Source organism: Pogoniulus pusillus, chromosome 32 (genome assembly GCF_015220805.1).
Source record: "Pogoniulus pusillus isolate bPogPus1 chromosome 32, bPogPus1.pri, whole genome shotgun sequence".
Taxonomy (NCBI): domain Eukaryota; kingdom Metazoa; phylum Chordata; class Aves; order Piciformes; family Lybiidae; genus Pogoniulus; species Pogoniulus pusillus.
In genome coordinates, this window is record NC_087295.1 from 5,097,081 (window position 1) to 5,121,372 (window position 24,292).

Here is a 24,292-nt window from a genome sequence, read left to right on the forward strand (position 1 = left end):
CTGCCCTCGCTGAGCCCGGGCGTGGGGCAGAGTCTGCCCCGCACAGCGCCGCCGCCCGCAGCGCTAACGGCCTGCCCATGACGCCACTTCCGCCGCGCTTTCCGCTTCCCGGAGGGCGCTCCCAGCATGCCGCGGGGCCGGGGCAGGAAGGAAGCTCGCCGCAGCAGTGCACGCCGGGCCCTGGCGCCCGCTGACGTCACCCGCGCGAGGAAGTGCCGGCTCATTGGCTCGCCGCTCCCCAGGCTCCTCCCCATCCTCTTCTGATTGGCTCTTCTGGCGCCGAGCAGCCAATCGGCGGCCGGGAGCGCGGGAAGGCCCTACCCCGGCAGCTGCTCGGGGCTGGAAGTAGTCGCCATGTTGGCGTGAGGAGTGTTGCAGCCCCGCGGGCCGAGCGGCGGCTCCCCGCGCTGCTGCTGCTCCCGCCGCAGCCTTCCCCGCCCCGTGAATGATGCGGCGGGAGGCGCCGCTGGCTTGGGTCGGAGCTCGGGCTGTGGCAGAAGCAGCGGCGGCCCTGGGCGGCTTCCAGTCGGGGGCGGCGGGAAAGGGCGCAGCAGAAGAGGAGGAGGAGGAGGCGGCCGCCCGGTCCCAGGCCCCCCACAGCTGCCGGGCGAGCGCAGGATGCTGAGAGGGACCCCGCTCCCTAGTCACGCCGTGGGGAAAGGGCCTCCCCAGGGCTGAACGCGGACTTCTTTCTCAGACCCTATACGCCTTTTTGCCCCTTCCTTCTGCCCTTCACTCTATCCCGGCGCCGCCTGCGGAGGCAGCGGCGGCTCCGGGGCTGAGCGGCTCCTCCCCGTCCGGCTCCTCCCGCGGCGGCGCGGGAGCGCGGGGGGCGGCGGAATATGGCGTGGGTGCTGAAGATGGATGAAGTGATCGAGTCTGGGCTGGTGCACGACTTCGACGCCAGCCTTTCTGGCATCGGGCAGGAGCTGGGAGCCGGTGCCTACAGCATGAGGTAACTCATTAGCCGGTAGTGGGTGGCATCGAGTCCGACTGGCATGGGGCCGCTGTGCTCTGCCGCTGGGCAGGGAGCGCGGGAAGGAGCTGGGGCTTTCCCTCCACCTTCTCTTTTTAAAGATGCATTAATTTATTTTTTACAAAATCCCTCCGGTTTCGCAAGGCTTTTCCCGAGAAGCGGGCGTGTGGCGGAGGCTGCTCCGCTGTTTCCCGAGTGCCGATCTTCCCTAATACGGCTCCGCGTGGCTTGAAGGGGCTGCTCCCGCGGCTCCACCGCCCTGCCCTCCCCTGCTGCTGGCAGATGGCCTGCCGAAAGGGCGTGTTGCATCCTAGGCTGGGGTGCCGTTACCCTTTTTATATCATTTGCCCTCAGAATCATTTTTTTCACCGGTTGTTGGTTATTTAACCAGATAACATGTTTGAAGATGGTCATCTTCAGTTCGGCGAATACGGGTTCATAGGGAACGGTTGCTGTTTGCTTTAATATTTAAATTGCGTTATTTCTGGAGAAATAAACATTGCGGTATTGAATAAGGTAGTAGCGCGGTTGTGCTTTGTTCAGCCTGTTTATGTTTGCATATTTCTGTGTAGCATTTAGTGGCAGTTTTTCTTTTCCTTTCTTTTTTTTCCTTCCTTTTTTTTTTTCCATTGCTATGTAGATTCTCTTATAATTCAACTTGGCAGCTTCTTTACGTATTGATTGTTCTCCAGGTTTAATTGTGCGAGTGTTTAAGTAGCGTTTGGGTGTGCTTTTGGAAAGCTAAGATAAAACTGTACTTGTTTGAAGTAAGTACATTTTATCTCAGTTAGGGATTCCTGGGTGATTTCTTACCGTGAAAAAGAGAAACTGCATTGGAGCCAGTGTGAAGCATTTTTTCAGCAGGATTAGTGTTTTGAGAGTCTGGACAAGGGAGACACTGCTGTTTTGGTGGCCTAGCCTGTGTGGCAAATGCATTCACTGTCAGGGTCACCTGAAACTTGCCATGACTTGTTTTTGCTGTTACATAATGTGTTTTAAGGCAGTACTTAGAGGTGAAGTGTTGGAACTGCAGTGTCTTTGTTTGAAGTTATAAATGAGGGGTTCATCAGAATAGAAGTGAGAGCCCTTTTGGTAGTACTTGGGCTTGTGAACTCAGCAGGTTCATGGCGGGATATGTTTTAGTTTTGAGGGGGGGTTGAGTAATTCGTTTTATTTCTTCCTAATAAAAGTGACTTTGAGAACTTGGCAGTTCTCGTGAACAGGGAGATCCATCTCTGTTCATGAGAATACTCTCAATTTTGTGCAGTGTCTGGATTTTATTCCCATTCTGTCCTGTTTCTGTGTTTGTCAAGAAGTGTTTGTCCCAGGAAGTAGTGCGCCAGTTGTTGTGGGCAGTTCCCTGCATGGATTCTCTTCACTTAGTTTCTGGTTATCTTCTCATGCAAACACCAGTGTGTTCTTGGTCAAGAAACATTCTTCTTCTGTTTGATGATCCAGTTTGTGCTAGGATTTTTTATGATAAGAAGTCTTGAGCTTTGACTGGGTTGGCCTCTTAAAGATTTCCCTTTCTTGTTATAGACCTTCTTTTCCTAATAATGCATGCTGTCTGGTTTGTAAAGGCTTTAAGAATTTTGATCTTTCCTGTTGCTACCTAGATACAATCTAAGAAAAGATTGTATTTTCTGCTCATACCATCTTTTTATGATGGGCAGTGTTCCTAAGTGGTTTTGCAGTCATGGGAGTTAAACCTTTAAAGGTTTCTTCCAACTGAAACCATTTTATGGTCTGTATACCTCTCTACTAGGAGATTTTGAATTGCCACAAGAAGAGTTAAAACACTTAAAATAGCTCTAAGGATGTAATATTCCAAAGCAAAGACTATACAGTAGTCTTAAGTTTTGTGGTATGCTTTGTGATGAGATTAAAGTAGTCTTGGAACACGCACTAATATTATTGTAACTTTAATCTCTGATCACATCATTAAAGGGATCACCTAATTGCAATTAGCGTTGGCTGGTTTCAGAGTTATTTCAGCAAGTTATTACATGGTTTGCTTAGACATCTACTTTGGGGAAATCATTGCCTGATAAGTGATGAGAGGGGAAAATTAAGAGAAATGGCATAGCATGAGAAGTGAAGCTATTGCTCTGTCACTCTCCTATGTGCCATTAAAAGCTAATTACTTGTCACTTCTTACAAAGAAAGGGCAGAAGAAAAAGAAATACTGTCCAGAGGACAATGATGGGAGAGCTTCCCAAGCTATACACTACTGTGTGCTAGGAAGGCCTACAGATGATCCTTTCACCTGTTAGGGTTATGTATAATGTAATTGATGCTTCCTTGAGCTGATGATTGGTTTGTGCCCTGAAGTAAAGGTATTCATTCCTCTCTTTATTCTTGTGAAGAGAATTGGTCATGTCCATTGACCTGTAACTGGAGTGGTTTTTGAAAGAAAGCTACCTGGACAAAATGTTTCTGCAGATTCAAATGGTTTTAAACAGCTCTCAAAATTCCCTTAAAATTTTAAAAGTCAGGTTTTTGGGTTGCTGTTGTAATGTCTTATGCAATAAAAAACCTGCCTCTAACACAACATTGAGATCGATTGATGTATCAAGTAACTCCCCCACTCCAGAAACCTATATCAAAAGATAGTACCCTTAGTGATGGAGAATTGCTGTTAGCTTCAGTTGGTAAGGACACCATTGTGTAGATTTAAGACTCGCACAGTGGTTTCTTGTAAATCCATCGCAATATCCACTGTGACACAGCAAGAAATGTCTAATTTTGGGAACCACCTGTCATTTCTATGAACTGTTAAAGAATGGAAGCTGTTTCATTTAAAAGATGTGTCAGGAACTGCCTGGTATTTATTAGCAGAATTCAGATTTCATGTATTGAGTTACTTGATAAATGGATTTAAGTTAAATGGACATTAATATAAGGACTGAGTATTGGTGTATAGTTAGGAAGCTTAGTGTATGGGTTTATTTAAATATTTGCATTTCCAATGGTGTTTGTAGTGCTAAAATTGAAGCCTGTTGTTGGGGAACTTGAGGATTATTTCAGGAGTAGCTATTTTGGTACATATTTCTGAATTAAAACCTGAAGTTTATTAAACTGAATTGGAAAAGGTGGGTCTTTCTGAAATGAAGTCTGTACAAAACCAAATCCAGATAATCCTCCACTTTTGGAGAATCAAGTCAGTGAGTCTGCTGCACCTCCCAAACAGTTGGAGTTTCTTTGGAGAGAGGAGCTGGCTTGCTGCCTTGGTGGAAGAAACAGAAACTTACTGCGGTCCATCTTGTTTCCACAGGGTGCTGTGGAAAGGGATGGTGAAGGAGCCTTGTCATCAACTCTCCTCCAAGGCTTTAGGCAAAACTAACTACTAAGGTGGTCTCTTAGGGTTGGAGGACCAGTCTGACAACTTACAGCTTTGTTTTCAGGTGATGAGAGGGATGATTTCTTCTAACAGCTTTTGTGTCCCAGTATTTTTTTGTAAAGTTTCTGATGCCCATGCTTGAGTCATGACAGTTCCTGTTTTTAGTCGCTGTGCAGGAAGAAAAGAGTGGAGTTCTTTCAGGCTCTGTTTTCATTGTGGCTGCCGTTACTTTTCCGACAGACCTAAGGACTGTTTATGGTTCCCCTTACTCCTCCCACTCTTTAGAGACTGTGGCTTGTTGTGTTGTTCTTTTAAAGAGGAGTATTTTTTTTTTCAATATGTACACAATATTTTCTGCAGAATACATTTAAAAGCTTCTGTTGAAGTATTCTGTTCTATTTTTATGTACTGCACTGTAGCAAAAATATTTTTCACTGGCATATAGACTCTAAAATTTTTGTCTACTGATTAGAAGTGGAGCTTGATTTCTTTTTTTGTGGAGGCACAGAAATATGTGAAGACTTGTCAGGAAATAGGCATTCCAGGAAAAAGAAAGTCCACAAACCTAAACCTTCTCACTTTGTTACCACAGATAAAACATATTGAAAGATAAGCTGTATGTTTTGGATCGCTATGTTTGAGTTTGCTGTGCTTTTTTCTTCTTTCTAGCTGAACATGTGAACACATTTCAAAAAGTTGAGACCACTTTGATTGTTAAGGGAAAGATTTCATATTGCATAATTGTCTTTTCTGTCTCCTGTCACCTCTCAAGGTGGATGGATGTGTGGAATTGAGAGCAGAGCAGCAAGTTTACCCTTGTTTATGCTTTGTGCGTTAACTCCCACTTATGAGCAGTCTGTGCTGTAGTTGCTGCAAATTAGAGCAGCATCTGCCATCCCTGTGCTGGAGGGAGTGGATGGAGAAGCAGAGATTTGCAGTTGTGAGCAAATGCAGTTACAGCTTTTCCTTGGTAACTTCAAGAGCTTGGGAATACACAGGTGTTGGTGGTGGGCTTTTTGTACTCACTTTGGTGTTTTTTGAAGTTTGTACCAGACTTCCTTTAATCAGTGGAGGTCCTGTTGGATGGGTTTAGGATTCCCAGGGGCATTTCATTTACACCTGTTTTCTCATTCTTAGCAACTGCTTCACAGAAAGTTGTTCTCCATCAACTACTTCCAGGGGTCTCATCTTGCACCAGACTTGGGTTGATGGATGCAGGGAAAGTTGGGAATTGTTGACTCTCCTATTTCTTACTATGATTTGTTCAGACTTCTCAGTAGTGCAGAGCTTGGCTTTGAGATCATAACTCCTAATACAAATGTCACCTGAGAAACTTTTTTCTCAGGGTATTCGTCCTTGTAAACCATACTTTAAAGTTTCAAAAGACCTGCATGTACTGGGATGTTTTAGTACTCACACCCAAAAGTATACAATCCAGAGGACTGATAAGGCAGATGATTGATGGAATGTCACTTTGAGATTTTTATGACATTCTTGTAAGGACAGGAGGTTCTTTCATGACCCTATTATTGTTGCTAGCCATGTCAGTTTGGAGTTTGTGGTGTGGTTTTAGGTGGATTTGTTGGTTGGGGGTTTTTTATGCTTTAGAAGAGAAGAGGGTTTTACATTTGTAAGGAAGGTGATTTTGTGGCTGATAAACACATGGGAGAGGGATAATTTATCCTTGGTCTGTTTGTACTATGCTCATACGGACTGGGATAGCTAATCACACATGATCTATCCCACTGGATTGTTTGCTCCAGATGCTATGATTACCTTTTCTAAGCCTTCTTGTTTCTGTATGCTGAAGCTTCATGTATGCACTTCTGTAGCACATTTAGCTAAAATCGGGTGTTGGAGATGTGTTTTTACTGTCTGCTTTTGGTGTATAATGAAGACTGTTTCTCTTTGGTTTTCTGGGAATATTTTCTGCTTCCTAAGGGAAGAAATAATATCAGTTGAATGCTTGAAATAACAAATTTCGTGGGACCAAGATAAGACTTCTCTTACTGAAGCTAATAGGTTAAAAAACTTGATCTTGGAGTTCTTTCTGTCCGGAGAGTAAACACTGATAGGTCTGCTTTTTCAAGTGATAGCAGGAGGTATATTAAAATATGCTGCTGCTTCTTCAAAACCTTGCTATTCGTTTATATCTCAGCTGCTTTTAATAGTCCAAAGTTTGCTTGGGTGAGACAAGTGGAGTGACATAGTCTTACTGCACAAGAATAAAGCTTATCAGTGGCAGAAAGAGAAATGCATCAGTCCCTTAAGGCTCTTTCTCCTACAGCCTAAAATAATTTTAACAGTAGCTATTACTTTGTGTCCATCTGGGAAACTGCCAGGGGCTGCTGCAGTTTATGTAGGAGGTTCTTTGCCATATTAGATAACCTCAGCAAAGGCGGCAGCAGAAGTGCTCATCGCTCTTCTGCATTGGGCCAGCACAAATCAGATGTCACCAGTCAAGAAGGACAATGTATGAAGCATGCTGAAGTAGACTTGAACATGTAGGCTGTGAGTAATTTACTGAGGGTTAGGTGATTTGCATTAGAAGTTGTGTTGGATCCGAGGAAAAAAGCTGGAACTGAGAGGGTCAACCTCTGTCTTTTGTTGTTGTTCTTGGGTCTTGTAATAGAATGAGTATTAAATTAGAGGTGATAAAAAGATGTGTCACTCAAGGTGTCTCTAGTTTTTAGGAACGTGAGCTGCATAATGGCATAATTTGTCTGCAGTTTAGCATGGTACTCTTCTTCAGTCTAAAGAGGTCTATAATGGATATTAAGGTTTTTTGCCATTGGTTTCCATCTCTGAATTGTGAATGCATCTCAGGGCTTTTCTGCAGCTATGCTCTGTGAGCAATGGATTTTGCTTTGTAGAAAACACTTGTCTCTGTGACGTTTAAGTGGTCCCCATTTGAAGTAATGTCAGAATAAACAATGGGATTTCGACCTCCAAGAACTGGGAAGAATGGTCTTTGTGTTCTTGTTTGACAAAGCTGCCTGTTCCAAATAATTTCATACGTAAATATAGATGTTGACAAATTTTTCTGGTTCCTGTGTCCCTGTTAGTGCCACTTAGGAGGAGAGAAATAGACTGAATTCCAGTTAGGTTTGGGAGTGGAGGGGGATTCTCTTACAGTAAGTCTGTTACCAGCTGCTTTTACCAACCTCAATTATGTAGCTGCATTGGGCTGTGCTCTGAACTGACAGAGATCTCTCCCTACCCCACGAAGGTATTGTGTGGAGGGGAAGGGGAGGGAGAGAGCAGCTGACATGGCAGAAATTCTGTGTGACAGTGCTGCCTGGAAGACCTTTTTGCATTAATGAACCATAGGCTCACGGGCGCTGAATAAAACTGGTCACTCTCCATTCCTGTACAGGGGTTACTGAGACTGAAGGGCACACCAGTCACTTCATGGCCCCTTCCTTCTTGTAAGTCAGGAAAGATAGATAGCTGTTTTACAAGGATAGTTTAAATCAGTTAATGTTTCTTTATCACTGACACTTGAAAGTCTTAATTTGAAGTAAGTTACTCATACCCTGTTGACTTAACTGCCCACAGTTTTATCTGATTTAAGATGGGCACAAGAGTATGTTTAAATATGAAAACGTTTCATTCTTAGAGTGAACAAATCTAAATGTTCTGTAAATGGTAATTTAAAGATGATCCAGTAAGGAGTTTCAAGTTGAAATGACTTCTCTCTTCCTTTGGAGTGTACTGGTACCCAGAAAACCCTTTACTAAGGAAAATGTACCTTTCTACACAAGAAAATTAATGGAGATTGCTTGATTTTCCTCATGCTCTTTGCTGAAGCTGTATTTTTCCAATGCTGGTGTTTAAGACTGTGCATTGTGCTTTCTTTTCAGCTCAATTGTAGGGTTGAGGAGTTGGATGTCTTTTTTTTTTCTTACAATGGCAGGCAGTCATTACCACTTCCTAAGTTTCAGCAAAAGCAGGTTTAAAACTGACTCAGTTGGGCTTCCATTTTTATTTGTTGGCTTCCAGTGCCTTATCTTTTAATTTAGTCTATTAACCATGGCACATGTTAAGCCAGGTCAGATGCATATTTATGTCTAAATTGTGAACAAAAAATGGAGGTTTGCAAGACAGTTTTCTTAAATACACAGAAGAGGCCTCTTGACTCTGTCATTTAATCTTGTGTGAAACCAAGTGCTACAGAACTTAGTCAAGAATGACAGGTTATTTGGTGAGGTACTTTGCATGCCTTCCTTGTTGCACTTTGACTCCTGTGTGTGTATTTGAAACACTGGTACTGTTTCTGTATTCTTTACATTTTGAAGTCCCTCATCATAAAAACACAAATTGTTTTGTGTGCCAAAGGGTGATGGGCATGGGTTGCTGGTGTGTGGGACCTTCCTTCTTGGGACCATGTTTCTCTCTGCATGCTGCAGTGCTCCCTCTAGTGTTGGGCTAACCTTTTGGTTAACACCAAGGCAGGGAGCATCTAATAGTTTCTTTAGAGTCATCCTCCAGTAACAGCCCAACCATCTGTGAATTTTTCTGCCCTACCTTTGGAAATGATCTTTCTTTTATCTATTTCAGGATGCTGCTTTAAGAGTGTCTGCTTCTTTTAGGCAGATATTTCATGTATCTTTCTTTGTAACTGGTAAAGGAAAGCAGCCTTCTCTGTGCTCTGGTTTGGGGAACTGGCATCAGAAGTAGCTATAAGGTACAGTTTAGCAGGCTTGCACTATCTTTTTGAACAGTATCCTGCCTTGTGCTGGTTTCATGCTTGTTTGTATCCTCTCTTGTGGTTTCTTCAGTGTAAAGGAACCTGTAGGTATGTTCCTTTTTTACCCTTTTTTAATTCTAGTTGTTATTTTTTGGAGAGACTATAGAGTCATATCAACATGTAGACAAACTTCTTAGTCTTCTTCACTATTCCTAAGTATTTCTTCCATATAGCTAGGGAAGTACAACATGATGCAGCTGGCCTTTAACTTGCTGTATACTCTGAACAAAAAGTTGGGGTGTCCGAGCTGAATTTCGCATGCCTAATACTTAGGTAGACCATGTCTGTACTATAACCACCTGTGACACAAAAATATTTGTTATAATTTCACAATTTAAACTTCTGATACTGATACTTATTGCTTCCCCAATTACAAGCTTGACTTCAAGAGGAACTTCAGAGTTTTCTTTAAATAAAGCAGGCTTGCACAGAAACGAGGGAGAGCAAAATAACAATTTACATTCACAAATTTTAGGGTATAAAGTGTAAGTAATAATGCAAAACAGTTAAGACATTTCTAATTCTTTCACAGAATTTATTAAATCTATGATTGTGATAGATGCAAGAGAAAAAAGAAACATATAGATTGAAAACTACATCAAGAGGGCAGATGGTGTGAAAAGCTATTTTTGAAAGAAAGTTTCATGACTGTGCAGATATAATTCCATCATGACCAAACCCTCAGTGCCAGAAGAACAATGTCTTTGAAGAAAACTCACTGATCTCCTTGAAGTTTTACTTAGGAGAGGATAACTGTATACAAGGAGAATGAATACATTGCCAGTGTAGAGTACTTCATTCTGTAGAAAGCAGATGTGTTTGCTGGTTGTGGTGAAGCTGTCTCTCTTACGACTAGCAGTTAACAGCGTGGATTGCTCTTTAGAAACTTTGTAGTTCCAAAGTTTTTCTGGTAGTCCTCCGTCTTAAAAGTGCAGTGAATCTTGGCATATACTATCTACAACTTACATCTTGTGAATCTGCTACTTAGTAATTTTTGTACTAGTCAGTGTGCTAAAGCCTTAAAAGCAGCTAAGATCAAGTCTTTGCTGTCAGCAGAATTGATAGGTTAGCTATAGTTATGCTAAATTAAGAGGCTTTCACAGTGTAATTTACTTTGGGGAATATATGATTTTGAAGAACAAAGTGAATGCATGGCTCCCAGCTGCATGTGTATTGGGCAGGTTTGCCTGTGTTGACAGGTGAATAGATATGAATAAAGGGATTTTTTTACACTGAAGTTTAAATTTTCAGAGGGTCAGCACAAAGTCATGTCTATGTTTCTTGTCTGCTGGGGTTACAGAGCATTGTTTATGTATCGTAGCCTAAAACTTTGATTCATAATGTTTTGGATAGTTCTCACATAGGTTTCACCAATAAACTCAGTGGCACAGTTTTGTATGTATTGCACTAGATTTTTTTAAGTAATAACTAACTTTTTTCCCCTTTAACTTCAGCTAAGGTGGGGCAGCAGTCTCACAAAGTTATTTGTTTGTTCTTTTCAGCGATGTTTTGGCACTGCCTATTTTCAAACAGGAAGATTCCAGCCTTCCACAGGAAAATGAGACCAAACATCCACCTTTCCAGTATGTTATGTGTGCTGCAACATCTCCAGCAGTAAAATTGTATGATGAAACTCTTACCTACTTGAATCAAGGTTGGTCTACATATATATGTTGCAGACATAACTATAGATGAATGCAGTTTGTGGAGTGAGTCTAAAACTGAATCTGTATTTCATGTTTTGACTTCTTCCCTGAAAGGGTTCTCAGCGGTAGAATAGGCTCCCCAGGGAGGTGGTTGAATCCCCGTCTCTGGACGTGCTTAAAAGGCACAGAGATGGGATTCTGAGGGACCTGCATAGAGTTATGTAATGGTTGGATGTTATCATAAAGATCTTCAGCCAAAACAACTCTGTGATCTCTGATACATATAGGTACATGTATGCATATCAATAATGAGGTGGGATACCTTATTCTAGTACTCTTGTACAATGCACAGCCCCATAGCTATTATCTATCACTTTCCACTTTTGAGACAGGCTTTTCCTTCTAGCAGGTGGTTGGTTTGTTGAGGATTTTTTTCTGCTCTGTGTTTTAACCTTCTCCATTCCCCACCTCCCTTGATAAAGTCAAGCTGACAGAGCTTTCAGGAGGCAGACTTCAGGCAGTAATAGCCTAAACCAGAAGACTAATTTTGTATTTCTATTTACACTTGATTTGAGCAACCTGGTGTAGGGCGAACCAAAAGCTAACTGAGGTATATTAAACACAAAATAACTTTGAGTTCAAACTTTTCTGCTGATGCAAACTTTATTTCTCTGTAAAGGTCAGTCCTATGAAATACGGATGCTAGATAATCGGAAGGCTGGAGACATACCAGAGATCAATGGAAAACTGGTGAAGGTGAGCTCAAGTTCTCTTCATAGTGTTACTGAAGAATCTCTGCTGCTGCTTGCATGTAAAAAGAGTAGGTTTTAACCTTTTATTGTACTCTCGATTTGTGGAGGAAGGTAGGACCAGCTGATCTTAACACAGTGGAACCTAATGCCTAGTTTTGGTTTATTTCAGGTTTACTATGGATTGTAAGTATACAGGTATGCATTTCCCCATTTCTCAATGGGTTGATTTAATCTAATTTTAGGTAACTAAACTCAGGCTAATCACTTGATGTTCCCTTTCTGGATTTGATCTAAGATGATATAAATCTCCACTAAATGTGTTCATGTCTTTCCTGCTCAATAAATGGCAATCTCCAAATGAGGTATCTGAAGTTAGGTGAGATAAATCCAGTCTAAAGACTGTACAGTTCCCTCTCTGTCACTAGATATATGTTCAGAATGAGTATGGACCAGTGATACCTTTAAAAGGAAGTATGACTACAAAGAATAGTAATTCCCAATGCTTAGAGTCTTTGTGTATTGTGAAGGCTGAATTGTTTCATGCAAAGCTTAAGATGCTATCTTGTATCCAGTGTCTTCAGAGCCATTTAATTGACCGTTTTGAGTGGTTAGAGGGTATGGAAGGAAGGATCACATAGAAAGAAGTAGAAGGTATTACAAGCATGTTTATTAGGGTATGATGCCAACCTCTAGGTTTTGCAACAGTAGGGTATTGGTACATGAAAGATATATCTATAGGCAGACAGATGTCTGGTTTTGTTACTTCTCAAGCAGCTTGTTCCACAGCTGGGCTTGTTTCTCTAATTCCATATTTGTCTCCTTGTGCCATAACATTAGCAGAAGGTACTGTTGAAGCATTACATGGTGTCCAGGAATCAGGTGGACCCAAAATAATGCAAATTATTTAAATCAGGTGCACCACTCATAATGCAAATTATTTAAAGAACTGGTGAAGTTGAAGAGTTTGCATTTTCCTGTTAAGCATCTGCTGATTTTGTTGAATTCTCTGAAAAAAAAACTTGTTTAGGTCGTGGGAAGGAAGGGAAGACCCTCATTAAACTCACTTTGACAGGAGTACTATAAATACACCAAACCAGAGTGCTTGTAGGAGGCTGAGTTGACTTTGGGCTACATAATTTGTGAACTTTGGCTTGCTTATGCAGCCCTATACCTTTGTTGTCTTTGTTTGTGAGATGCCTGTTCAGAACTTCAAGAAGCTTTAGGGATGAGCAGAGAACTGGGATTTGTGAGTTGTGCAATCAGAGCTTTTACTGCCTAGCACGTTGACTCAGCAGTAATAAGCGTGTTGACTATTTGCCCCCTTAGGTGCTGTTTCCTCATAGGGGAATCTCTTTGCTGTAATGTTAGTTTGTATGTTGGTGATGAGCCACTTGATAGGTAGAGAATATGACAAAGCAGTGTGAAAGTTAAAAAAGCTAAATTTTATCATAGCAAAAGTGTTATATAACATGGCATCAACAAACTCTCCATTGTGTGGCATCCCAGTACCTGAACAAAGAAGGCATTTAAGGTGGTTTGAAGGTGGTGCATACAGGTCTGCTGTGAGAAAGGAGTACTGCATTTCTGCACACGAAGGGATGAGTGCTTTCTGTTAGCTTGGAAATAAAACTGGGAAATGCAACAGCTCTGCATGTTTAAGTTCTTGGGTTTGTTGGGTTTTTTGTTGAATGCACTGATCCACTATTAATACAAGTCAGACTGTAGACTAATGGGAAAAAACAGATTTCAAGTTAGTCTGCACTTTGCTTGTTCAGTAGCAATTCATGTGTAGATTTTTTTCCCCCTCTGTATAATAAATTGCTGTCTATGTGCATTCCTGCAGCAGAAAAGAAACCTTTCATTAATAGAGCTAAGGGCACAGTAATAGCAGAAGTGGCTTTTAGCTGAATAAAGTTAATTGTGTCATACTTTTTAGATTTATACTCCTCCTAGAACAGTTTGGAACACTTTGGAAGTTGCTTAGTACTTCTTACAATTAATTAAAACAATGGAATTTAGGATCTTAGGAAGAAGTTCTTCAGTATAAGGGTAATGGGACACTGGAACAGGTTGCTCAGGGTGGTTGTGGATGCCTCCTTCTACGGGGTGTTGGAGGCCAGGCTGGATGACGACTTCAGCAACTGAGTTTAGTTGAAAGGTGTCACTGCCCCTGGCAAGGAGGTTGGAGTAGGTGGTCTCTAAGGTCCTTTCCACCCTGAGCCATTCTGTGATTTTTTTGGAAAATATTAGGAAGGGATTTTTCTATTAATTTTATTTCTTAGAATTTTCTGTGAAATTTAACAATTTCCAGTGTGGGGAAAAAATGATCAAACTATATTCACCACTCTTCAGAAAAAATGAAGTCTTTTGTGTTTGTTTCTGGAAACAAGTTAGGGTTACCTATGTAGTGCTGATAATGTGGTGTCTGTGTTGCTCAGCTCACTGCATATAAGTCTAAATGACCTTTAGAATATGAAAACAGATATAATCCTCTTGAGTTTTTACCACATTTGCCATTATTTCCTGATGCTTGGTTCTGTTCAGTGTTCTGGAACAGTTTGGGATGCTGATGGTTGCCCCATTATTTTGTTGTAAACATATTTATCAGCTTTGTGTCTATTTTGTAATGTTTTAGTACTTTATCAACAGGCTGTTTCTAGGCATACAGAAACGTTGTGCCTTGTTTTCTTTTTTGTTAGAGTATCATAAGAGTTGTGTTCCATGACAGAAGGTTGCAGTATACAGAGCACCAGCAGCTAGAAGGTTGGAAGTGGAACCGCCCTGGGGACAGACTTCTTGATTTAGGTATAATTGTTTCTATCTGTTGCCACTGTATGGAATTCAATTTCCAGATGTAAACTGGTCATGGGCACAGCTATGCTAGAGGTGGTGAGAAAACACAGACTTGTTTTCTGTGTGCTGCTTTCTCATAGTGTGTATTTTTGAATGTAAATGTTTTTGCCACTTTCATGTTCCTTTAAAACCTCTAAGTGCTGCAGAAGTAAAATAACAGCTATGCAACCATAGACATTGAGTAACCTTTCCAGTTTTGATTGCTGAATGTTACGGTAATGAGGAGAACACAGACAAAAGTCGCTGCCTGTAGTGCATGATGGAAATGACACCAATATGTTTTCTCTATTATGCATGACTTTATTTTAGGTGTATAAGTTGTATTTAGGAGAGGGAGGAGGGGAATCAAAGACTCCCAAACTCTTAGCACTTTGTATGTCGAATCTACTAAGGTTCTTTAGATCAGTCCCAAGAAATGGTTTGGGAGGTTATGGTCAAGCTCCCAAAACCTACATTCTTCCACCCTACCTGTAATTGTTGATGTTAATCTTAATATTTATTTGTAGTACTTTTCTTGGAATATGATTATACTGAAATGTATGCTGCTTGTTTTAATAGATATTCCAATGTCTGTTGGAGTCATTGATATCAAGACAAATCCAAGCCAGCTCAATGCAGTTGAATTTTTGTGGGATCCAACAAAATGTACATCTGCTTTTATTCAGGTTTGAAACTTTACTTGACTGGATGTCTGTGTTTGGTGCTTTTCAGGTCACAAACAGTATATTTTTACTATTTAGCTTCTCAGTTTCTGATTGGTGGGAGAGCCAGCTTTGTGGAAAAACACAAGTTCATAGTTCTCTATCGGTTCCTAGTTAGATTTTTCAACTTGATTTGGATTTATGAGAGTGACTTTTGAAACCAATTTAAATAAAAGGCATTCAGAAAGCTCTTTGAAGGAAACTGTCACGGTTAAAATGTTTAATTATAGAATTAATTTATATTTCTCTAAATAGTGTTACTCCTGGTTCTGGCTTTGGTTCAATTGAGAGGCCCACTCTCCTAGTAGTGAGCTTCAGCAGAGCCTTGGCTTGAGGACAGAATATGAAAAATAGTGTGCTACCAAAAGGGTTTTAAATTGGACTTTCAGAGACATTTCTCCCTATGTCAGCAGATTTCCTTCTAGTAGGACTTTTACAATTTATCTATGTTATATTCAGGGCTATTGAATGGGTTCTTTGAAAATTATCTAGGTGGAATGTTTAGTTTTACTAAACTTCTAGCCTTTGTCTCAGACCTTTTTTATTAAAACTAAGAAGGTACAGGTATAAAGTTTGAGGTAGCAGCATTTCTTACTGAGGCAGCTAATGCAGGTTAAATTCTGTATTGTCAGTAAATTAACTATGATCTGGTACAACCAAAGACTTTTTCCCCAGCAAGAATTACATAATTACTACATTGTAGTCTACTTGGAGAAGTGTGAATACTGTTTATGCACTTCATTAGAAGAAGTGATAAGAGACTGACTGCAAATGGAACTGATTCTTGTTATGCAAGTATAGCTCACTCGTTCTAAAGGCTAGAGACCACGGCATAGCAAAATACAGTACTGTAGTCATGTGAGAGTGCAGCGTGTCTGTGGTGCTTGGCTCACTGAAAATTCCATACTGAAGCAAAAAATTAATTGGAAACAGTGTTCAGTGAGGTTCATTATAACTCTGTTACACTGATTAGAATCATAGAATAGAATCATAGAATGATTTAAGGTGGAAGGGACCTCAAAGATCATCCAGTTTCAAACCCCTGCCATAGGCAGGGACACCTCCCACTAGAACAGGTTGCTCATGGCCTCATCCAACCTGGCTTTGAACACCTCCAGGGAAGGAGTAGCCACAACCTCCCTGGGCAACCTGTGCCAGTGTCTCACCACCCTCACTGCAAAGAACCCTTTCCTAACATCCAGTTTGAATCTGCCATGTGACAGTTCAAACCCATTACCCCTTGTCCTGTCATTACAAAACCTTGTCAGTAGTCCCTCCCCAGCCTTCTTGTAGGCCCCCTTCAGATACTGGAAGGCTACTAGAAGATTTCCTCAAAGCCTTCTCTTCTCCAGGCCGAAGAGCCCCAGCTCTTGTAATCTATCCTCATAGCAGAGGTGCATAGATTTTTCTCCTTAGATATCTTTTAAGGATATTTCTACCTTATAAACCCAGTCTGATGTAGTACTTGAGGCAATCATGTACATTATAAAAAAAAGAATTAGAAATTTGCTGACTTGTATATGAAGTTGTTGATACTTGCAAATACTGACATTTCACATGAGATTAAAACCTCTTCCAGTCAGTGACTTTCTATAGCTTTGATAATTATATTTATTTAAAAGAAACTCTGAAGTTTTTTCTGGCTGTTGGGCAGTAGTGCCTTGGAAAAGTCTTCACTCAGTTGATGATATTTTTGTCACCCACCTAAGATTTTCTTAAGATCCAACAAGATCTCATTAATAGAAATCTATAAAGAATTCTGCTTTTTGGAGAGGTTTTGGTAGCACACTTGTTTCCTCCTCTTCCTTGTCACCTCAAGTATGATAATTTTGGCTTCATTTGCATGGGCTTGAAAAGGAAGAGAACTTTAGTAACACAACTGGGTCCCAGGATAGGCTGGGTAATTTGTTAGTTGTCCTTAGAAAATGTACATGATGTTGGTAAAATTCACATCTAGGGTGCTTCTGAGAGTTCTTTTTGTTTGATGGCTGGTTTTTTTCCAGGTACATTGTATCAGCACTGAATTTACTCCTCGTAAACATGGAGGAGAGAAAGGAGTTCCTTTTAGGATTCAGGTTGACACTTTTAAGCAGACTGAAAATGGAGAATATACAGATCATCTGCATTCAGCCAGCTGTCAAATCAAAGTTTTTAAGGTAATAGTAGAAAACAGATCCTTATTAAGTCTCTTAGAAGCTCCAGTAAAGATGTGAGACATCTTTATATTACTGCTTCGATTGCTGATATCAGATTTCAGTTTTAAAACCCATTTTCCACTTGCATTCTTGTTCATATAACTGTTCTTTTTTAGCCAAAAGGAGCAGACAGGAAGCAGAAAACAGACAGAGAAAAGATGGAAAAGCGAACTGCACATGAAAAAGAAAAGTATCAGCCTTCATATGACACCACAGTTCTTACAGAGGTAACAAACCAGCATTTTGTCCGCTGACTGAGGAGGAAATACATAGATACAGCATATGGCTTAGCTGCAATCTTGGAAGGGTTGGGGAAAAATTAGTGCTACACAAAGATAAACTTTCCTATTTGACAAGCTTGTCCAGTGAACAGCAACATTAAATGTTAAGAGTTTTTGATTACTAAGATCTTGTTTAGATACTTGATAGGTGCTTGTATTAAAACACACCAAGACTGATCAGTATTAGACTGACTGGACTGAACCCTAGAGCAAATCTTTTGGTACAGATTTAAAAATCTTGCAACTGAAAAGCCAAAAAAGGAGAGGGGGGAGTCTGGAATTTAATCTGCCAAATTTGAGTTTCAGAGTCTGTTTTTTGGAGATGACAGAGTTTAAGGCCAGAGCCTCAGCAGGCCTTTGCATTTTCTTTCTATTTAAGTATCAGTGAGCTCTATGCAGTTTTCTAAAGATTTCACAAGTTTTTAAAAGGCTTTTAGATCTTTCCTCACTGTGTAATGAAAAGAAATTGATCCCAATCTTTGGTGTTTGTCCAGATGAGGCTTGAGCCTATAATTGAAGATGCAGTTGAACATGAGCAGAAAAAGTCCAGCAAGCGGACTTTGCCAGCAGACTACGGTGATTCTCTGGCAAAGCGAGGCAGTGTAAGGGACTTCTGCTTACCTTTTCATTGTGCAAGATACCTTGTGCAGTGTTAGATATAGGAGACACTTCCATTACTATAAAGTAAAAATATTTTGATTGCTGTGTCTTGATTTTATTCACTTTGATGTACACCAATTGCTCCATGTTTGCTTTCAGCAAAGGAATCCTTCCTAAATCTAACACTTGAACTGTTGCAGAGGGACTGTGTAACTTTCAAAAGCCAACAGCTTTCCTTTTACATGATTTTAACTGAAACAGCATTTTGCTTTCCTATTTGTGTGTAATTAGTGCAAGTAAGAAGAGTGACATGTAGTGTTGTTTTCTGTATTTGTACTCACATTCCACATAAGTTTCCATGTACCTCAGTGTTCTTAAAACACCATTTAGCATTGTTCATTACTGACTTTTCCTTCAGCCATCTACATAATGTGCTCTAGACAGGTTAATGCAGCTCAGAAGAGACAGCATTTCTTCGTGGTGCTGGTAGGCTAACCCTGTAAGTGCCCCCAGAATGAATCTAACCTACATCCTGCATACCCTTCCTGGCAAGGGTTAGCATTTCAGGTTTCTTAAACGCTGTTTCATAAGCTTTCAGTGCCACTCACCTCAACTGTTTTAGATGAGAAATGATCCTACACTTTCCACTTGCCTAGTTTAAGTGTCAATTATTCAGGTGACTGTAGCAAACCATTATTTGAGTGTTCTGGAAACAGGCACATTATGCTGACAGCTCTTTCCTAGCAGCACTCAGGCAGTGACTGTCTGACTCTTGTCTCTGAGGCATTATTTAGTTTGTATTTATGATCTGTGAAAGTCATGTATACTTTATTTTAAGATGTAACCTTTCTGATTCTTTGGCAATGCAGACACTTCTCTTGTTCCAGATGGCCCTGAGTTGGGGAGGTACAGACAGGAGAAAAACAGAATTTTATCAGTCATAAAGCATATCTGAGGCATCTGCTGAAGCTGGTTCTTGGAGGGATTTCTACTTCCCCCCAAAGTGTGCTCTCCTCTTTCTGTTTGTTTTTTTTCAATACTTCACTGAATGATTGATGCTTACAGGAAGAATAAAAAGAGGACTTTTAGAGACTTGACAAATGCCTTGCCCAGAGTAGGACAAACTATAGCCTAACAAAGTCTGAAAGTTGTCTAACCTGTTCTTAATGTGATCTTAATTGTAGCAAAGGAAAATGGATGTAGAACAGATAGTACTGGACTATGGCTTTCCCAGAGGTCACAGTGGAGGCTCTGTGTGTGTGTGTTTGTTTCTCCTTCACATTTTGCTTTTTATGAGGATGACAAGAGGCAGTGAAGCCGTTGAAGGGTCCAGAGAACAAGTCTTACTCAGGGAGCTGGGATTATTTAGACTGGAGAAGAGGAGGCTGAGGGGACACTTTGCTCTCTATGACTGCCTGAAAGGAGGTTGTAGTGAGGTGGGGTTCAGTTTCTTCTCACAGAATCACAGAATGTTACGGGCTGGAAGGGACCTCGAAAGATCATCTAGTCCAACCTCCCTGACAGAACAGGATCACCTATACCAGATAAGACTGGAATACATCCAGGCAGGTCTTGAGTCCAGTGTCCTCCCTAGTATCAAAACAAGAGGAAATGTCTTCAGGTTGCACCAGGGAAAGTTTAGATTGGATATTAGGAAAGAGTTCTTCACTGACAGAATGGTCAGGCATTGTAACAGGCTACCCAGGGAAGTGGTAGAGTCCCCATCCCTGCAGGTGTTCAAAAACCGTGAAGACCTGATGCTTTGGCATGTAGCTTAGTGGGTATAGTGCTGTTGGACTGGCAGTTGGACTTGATGATCTTGGAGGTCTTTTCCAACCTTAATGATTTTATGACCCACAGAGATTTTGTTGTAACAGCTGTGTACAGCTTCCCAGCTCTCTTCACTGTGCAGCTGACTCCTCCTGGTTTACAGTTGCCCGCAATAAGATGCTGCCTTTAGATCATGTGGACAGTTTGTTGAGACCACGCAGAATTTTGTTCATGTAGTGTGAAGTGTTTCAGCCTTGGTATCATCTGCAGCTTTAACACAACCTGTTCCATCATGACAATTATTACAAAAATCATTAGAAATCACTAGGCTCATTAAAAATCCCATGAAATGCTGTTTTTGCTGTAGTCATAATGAAAATATGGTAATCATTATGCACTGCTCAAGTGTTGGTTTTAACTACCAAAACTGAGCGTACAACTTGTTTGTTTGATCTAGAAAAGGCACGTCTGGTCTGTAGCTTGAAGGCCAACTCATCAGTCAGCTTCTCTTCAGACATATACATCCTTGTGGGCCTTGTAAATATGGACAGGGGATGATGCATGTTTCTACTTAGAGCAGTTCTGTCCTTGCAAATCTGTCCTCCAAGATGTAGCCGTCAGAACATTTGCCTGTTACCAGTCTTGCCTCGTACGTGCAGAGCAGATGTTCCATGTGTGCAGTACAGTTGTCACTGGGGGATGTAGACACAAACACTAAAGACCTACTTTTAAGAAAGAGAATTTGCACTTTTTACGTACTGTGTCTTTACATATGATGGATCTTACACTTCATCTGTCTTGGGAACGTGGCTCCACTACAGAAGGAAAACAGAATTATTTAGAGCCTATTTTTTGTGACAAAGCTGAGAGTGTTGGTTATTTCTTAGCCAGTTCTGCTTCCTAGATGCCAGACTTTTTTTTGGGAGGGGCAATCTTTTCTTGAATTCCAGAAATTCAGGTTGATTCAGTCTGTATTCTTCTTAGAGCTGGATATTGGTACCTTCCTCCTACACCTCACATACTGTATGGGATTTTTATTCCTTCCCTTTGGCATCTCATTTTGTATGTTAGCTTTTTCTGTTTTGCCTCTCCAGTATTCTGCTGTTTTCTTTCCTGGGTATTTCTGGTTTTGTTTGTTTGTTTTGGGGGGTTTTGGCTTGATTTTTTTTTAATGTGATTTTTTTTTTTCCATCTAAGCCACAGTCTAACTTGGGACAGATTTGTTACTTCCTGTGTTTGGAAACATTGAATCTGATGTCTTTTCAGTTTAATTTATATGGGATTCTAGGAGTTTGGTGTAGCTTCCTTTCTGGATGGTCATTCTGCTCTACTCTTCTATCCTTAGAAAGGATCTCTGGTTCTTATTGCCATCACCCATCTTTCCCTTTTCATTCATTTTCTGAAGAATGCCACTTGGATAACACTTCTCCATTAGTCCTTTGTATTCATCTGATGTTCCAAAATTCAGAGCATTCACTGCAGTTTCTGCAGGATTTGTCTCAGTGCTTTCCAGACAGCCAGATGCAGTTAACAATGTGTTGAGACTCTCTCTTGTGCTATGGAGCCTTTTTTCCTTCTGTATAGATAAAAGGCTACAATTTAAGTCTGCCTTCTGGACCTCAGAGTAGATGTTTATGTACTGGTGACCTTCATCCAGGGCCATTTTATGAAGGAGGCATTTTATTTTTTTCCTCTCTTCCAAATATACACAAGCTAGAGGTTATCTAGGGAAGAAGAGATTAAAACCACACCAAATTGTTTAAACTGCTTTTGATTTGAAAAAGCAGTCAAATTTGTACTGTGGTAATTGGGGTCTGTGCACCTTTTTTGGTCTGGTCTTGGTTGAGTTTTTTATGTTAGTATATAAAATACATCACAAACCAGACTATCTAAAGCTGCAGTTGTATTCAGCTTGGTGAAATGTTCATTTTTTCGCAGAGACAGCTGATTGTAGGGCATGTGAAGGCTTAGAAGACTTCCAGGCATAAACACTGAAATAGGAATATTAAAAAGTTGGGGCAGCAGTTAAATATTTTCTCTAAGTGGGTGTAATTTTCATTTGGAAAGAGTCTCTAAGAGTCAGAAGGTGGAGCTGGAAGAAAACTAATTTATTAATGTAAGCACACAGTATTCCTTCAGTTTGATTCACTTTACATCTCTACTTCATATAGCAGTACCAGCATGCAGGGTATGAGTCATGGGTGACTTGACATTTTGAGAGTGACTTCTGCACTCAGAATAATCTGGTTTATATGAGCAGAAGTTTTGCTTTTGCTGACACTCTAAGGGCACTTGTCTGGGGCAAGAACCTGTATTTCACAGGGTCCTTGAAAAAGCTCTCTCCCCGTGTATGGTAAATGTGCTGTCCTGATCTCTAAAGGTGATGCTGTGTACCCAGCTGTAATTTGGAGAACAAATGTTTTGTTTGCATGCTGATTTGGTATTTGAATATAGTAAGGACCTATTACAAGCTCTTTGTAAAGCATGGATTTGGGTAGATTCAGATAGATTTGAAGTAGGAAGGGAAATGGCACCAAAGAATGGCTTGGGAGAACTTGAGTATTTTGCAGTTGTTCAGATATTGGGAATGGTCTGAGTTCAAATGCTAAATACCCTGAGTATGAAAAGTCAGACTTGGAAAGATTTCCTCTCTTTCTTTCTCTCTAACTTAGTAAAACCATTGGTCAGCACTTTGTAACTTCATTCGTGTTCTAGACAAAGGATGCTCGAGGTGAAACCAAGATAATCTCTTTTTCAAGAATTAATCAGTGTTTGGAAATTAAGGCATCATTTGTAGAACACTCTTGTGTCAGTGTACCTAGTAACAGAGGACAGGTAGTCCTGAGTCCTCAAAGCCAGCTGCTTTGAAAATCCAGCAGTATATATTCATTGCTCCTGCAGGTAAAGACACAGTTAATCCTTTTCTCTGCTCTGTGGTGGGTTTTTGTAGAGATGGATGCTTCCTTGTGACAGAGCCACATTTTTCTTTTAAGTTTATACCCAGTGACAGGAACTTCTGAACCGGTATCATGACCTTGCTGAATGTCTCTGGGTCAACTGAGTTTTGGGCAAGAATTATGTCCAGCAGGGCAAGAGAGGTGATTCTGCCCGTTGCTCTTGTCAGATCCCACCTCCAGTACTGCATCCACTTCAGGTGTCCCCATCATAAGAGGCACATAGAGCTGTTGGAGCAAGTCCAGAGGGCCACAAAGATGATCCTCTGCTATGAGGATAGGCTGAAGGAGCTGGGGTTGGTCAGCCTAGAGAAGAGAAGACTCCAGTGGGACCTTAGAGCTGCCTTCAAGTACCTGAAAGGATCCTGCAGGAAGGCTGCAGAGGGACTTTTCACAAGGGTGTCTAGTGATAAGGCAAGGGGGGATGGTTTGAAGCTGAGGGGAGAGTAGGTTTAAATGGGATCTTTGGAAGAAGTTTCTCAGTTTGAGGGTGGTGAGACCCTGGAATAGGCTGTCCAGAGAAGCTGTGGCTGCCTCTTCCCTGGGAGTGTTGAAGGCCAGACTGGGAGTGTTGAAGGCCAGACTGGATGAGGCAGCAGAGTGTAGTTGAGAGGCATCCCTGCCCATGGTGGGGAGGTTGGAGTAGAAGATCTCTAAGGTCCCTTCCAACCTAAGCCATTCTATAAAATACCCTGACTGACCAGACCACAATTCTGTGAGGCCCTGCAGACAGTTTTGAGGAAGCCAAGCCACACTTTCTGTGATCCATTCCCCCATCACCCCCCTCACTGTCCTCAATCATAATGCAGGGCGTTGGAGAGCACATCCCTGCTTGGGCTTGTTAGTGTTAATGGCTTCGATGTGCAGGCATTGATCTCGTTCTGAACGTGGTGGGTTTGGGAAGTGTGGGACAGTGTGTGGTGTTACTCAGCCGAGTCAGCCTCCTCACTGGATAGTCAGCACCCTTGCTGGAAGGGGAAGCAAGGTAGGAAAGTGTGTTTATAGAAGACAGGCTGCTTGCTTCCAACTGGGGTTTTTCCTTTTCAGTATTACAAATGTGCTTTGCCTGCACCTCCACTCGGGAGGTGTGTCGTGAACAACTTCAGCTGGGCTTGAAGGGTGCAAATGTGACCTGCAGTACAGCCTCAGGAGTGGCTCAGAAGCTGTCCTCTGACTCCAGTGCCTTTTCCCCTGCCCCGGAACTGGGATAGATGTTGAACAGAATTTTGTGGTGGCATAGTGCCTGAGGATGTACAGCTTGTGTCTGTGTGTCCAGATAAACATCTGGCATTAAAACCTAGGGAGGGATTGTCAGGAAATCAAAGAAAATTAATTCCACCTTCAGAATATTTCAGAACTGCAAAGTTAAGGTGGAGGCTGTGCTGGGGAGGTCATAGTGCTGCTGACATGGGAAGGCTGGAGCCCAGCATAGAAATGGTGTTGTCACAGAGGATGGCAGCTGGCTTGGCACTCA

General features: G+C 41.4%; 1 protein-coding gene across 2 annotated transcripts in view; it reads left to right on the forward strand.

The window, feature by feature from the left end:
* Positions 1 to 339: 339 nt before the first annotated feature.
* The window catches only part of UBP1 (upstream binding protein 1), a 33,271-nt gene continuing 9,318 nt past the window's right edge, over positions 340 to 24,292 (forward strand). Inside the window, exons 1-8 of one of the 2 annotated variants that reach the window (XM_064169778.1) lie at positions 340 to 955; positions 10,569 to 10,720; positions 11,392 to 11,468; positions 14,164 to 14,269; positions 14,876 to 14,982; positions 17,022 to 17,174; positions 17,330 to 17,440; positions 17,989 to 18,096. In XM_064169778.1, coding sequence (XP_064025848.1) covers positions 843 to 955; positions 10,569 to 10,720; positions 11,392 to 11,468; positions 14,164 to 14,269; positions 14,876 to 14,982; positions 17,022 to 17,174; positions 17,330 to 17,440; positions 17,989 to 18,096 — 927 coding nt within the window. In that variant the 5' untranslated portion in view covers positions 340 to 842. The remainder of the gene's footprint in view (positions 956 to 10,568; positions 10,721 to 11,391; positions 11,469 to 14,163; positions 14,270 to 14,875; positions 14,983 to 17,021; positions 17,175 to 17,329; positions 17,441 to 17,988; positions 18,097 to 24,292) is intronic. The other variant, XM_064169779.1, reaches the window with a different exon arrangement.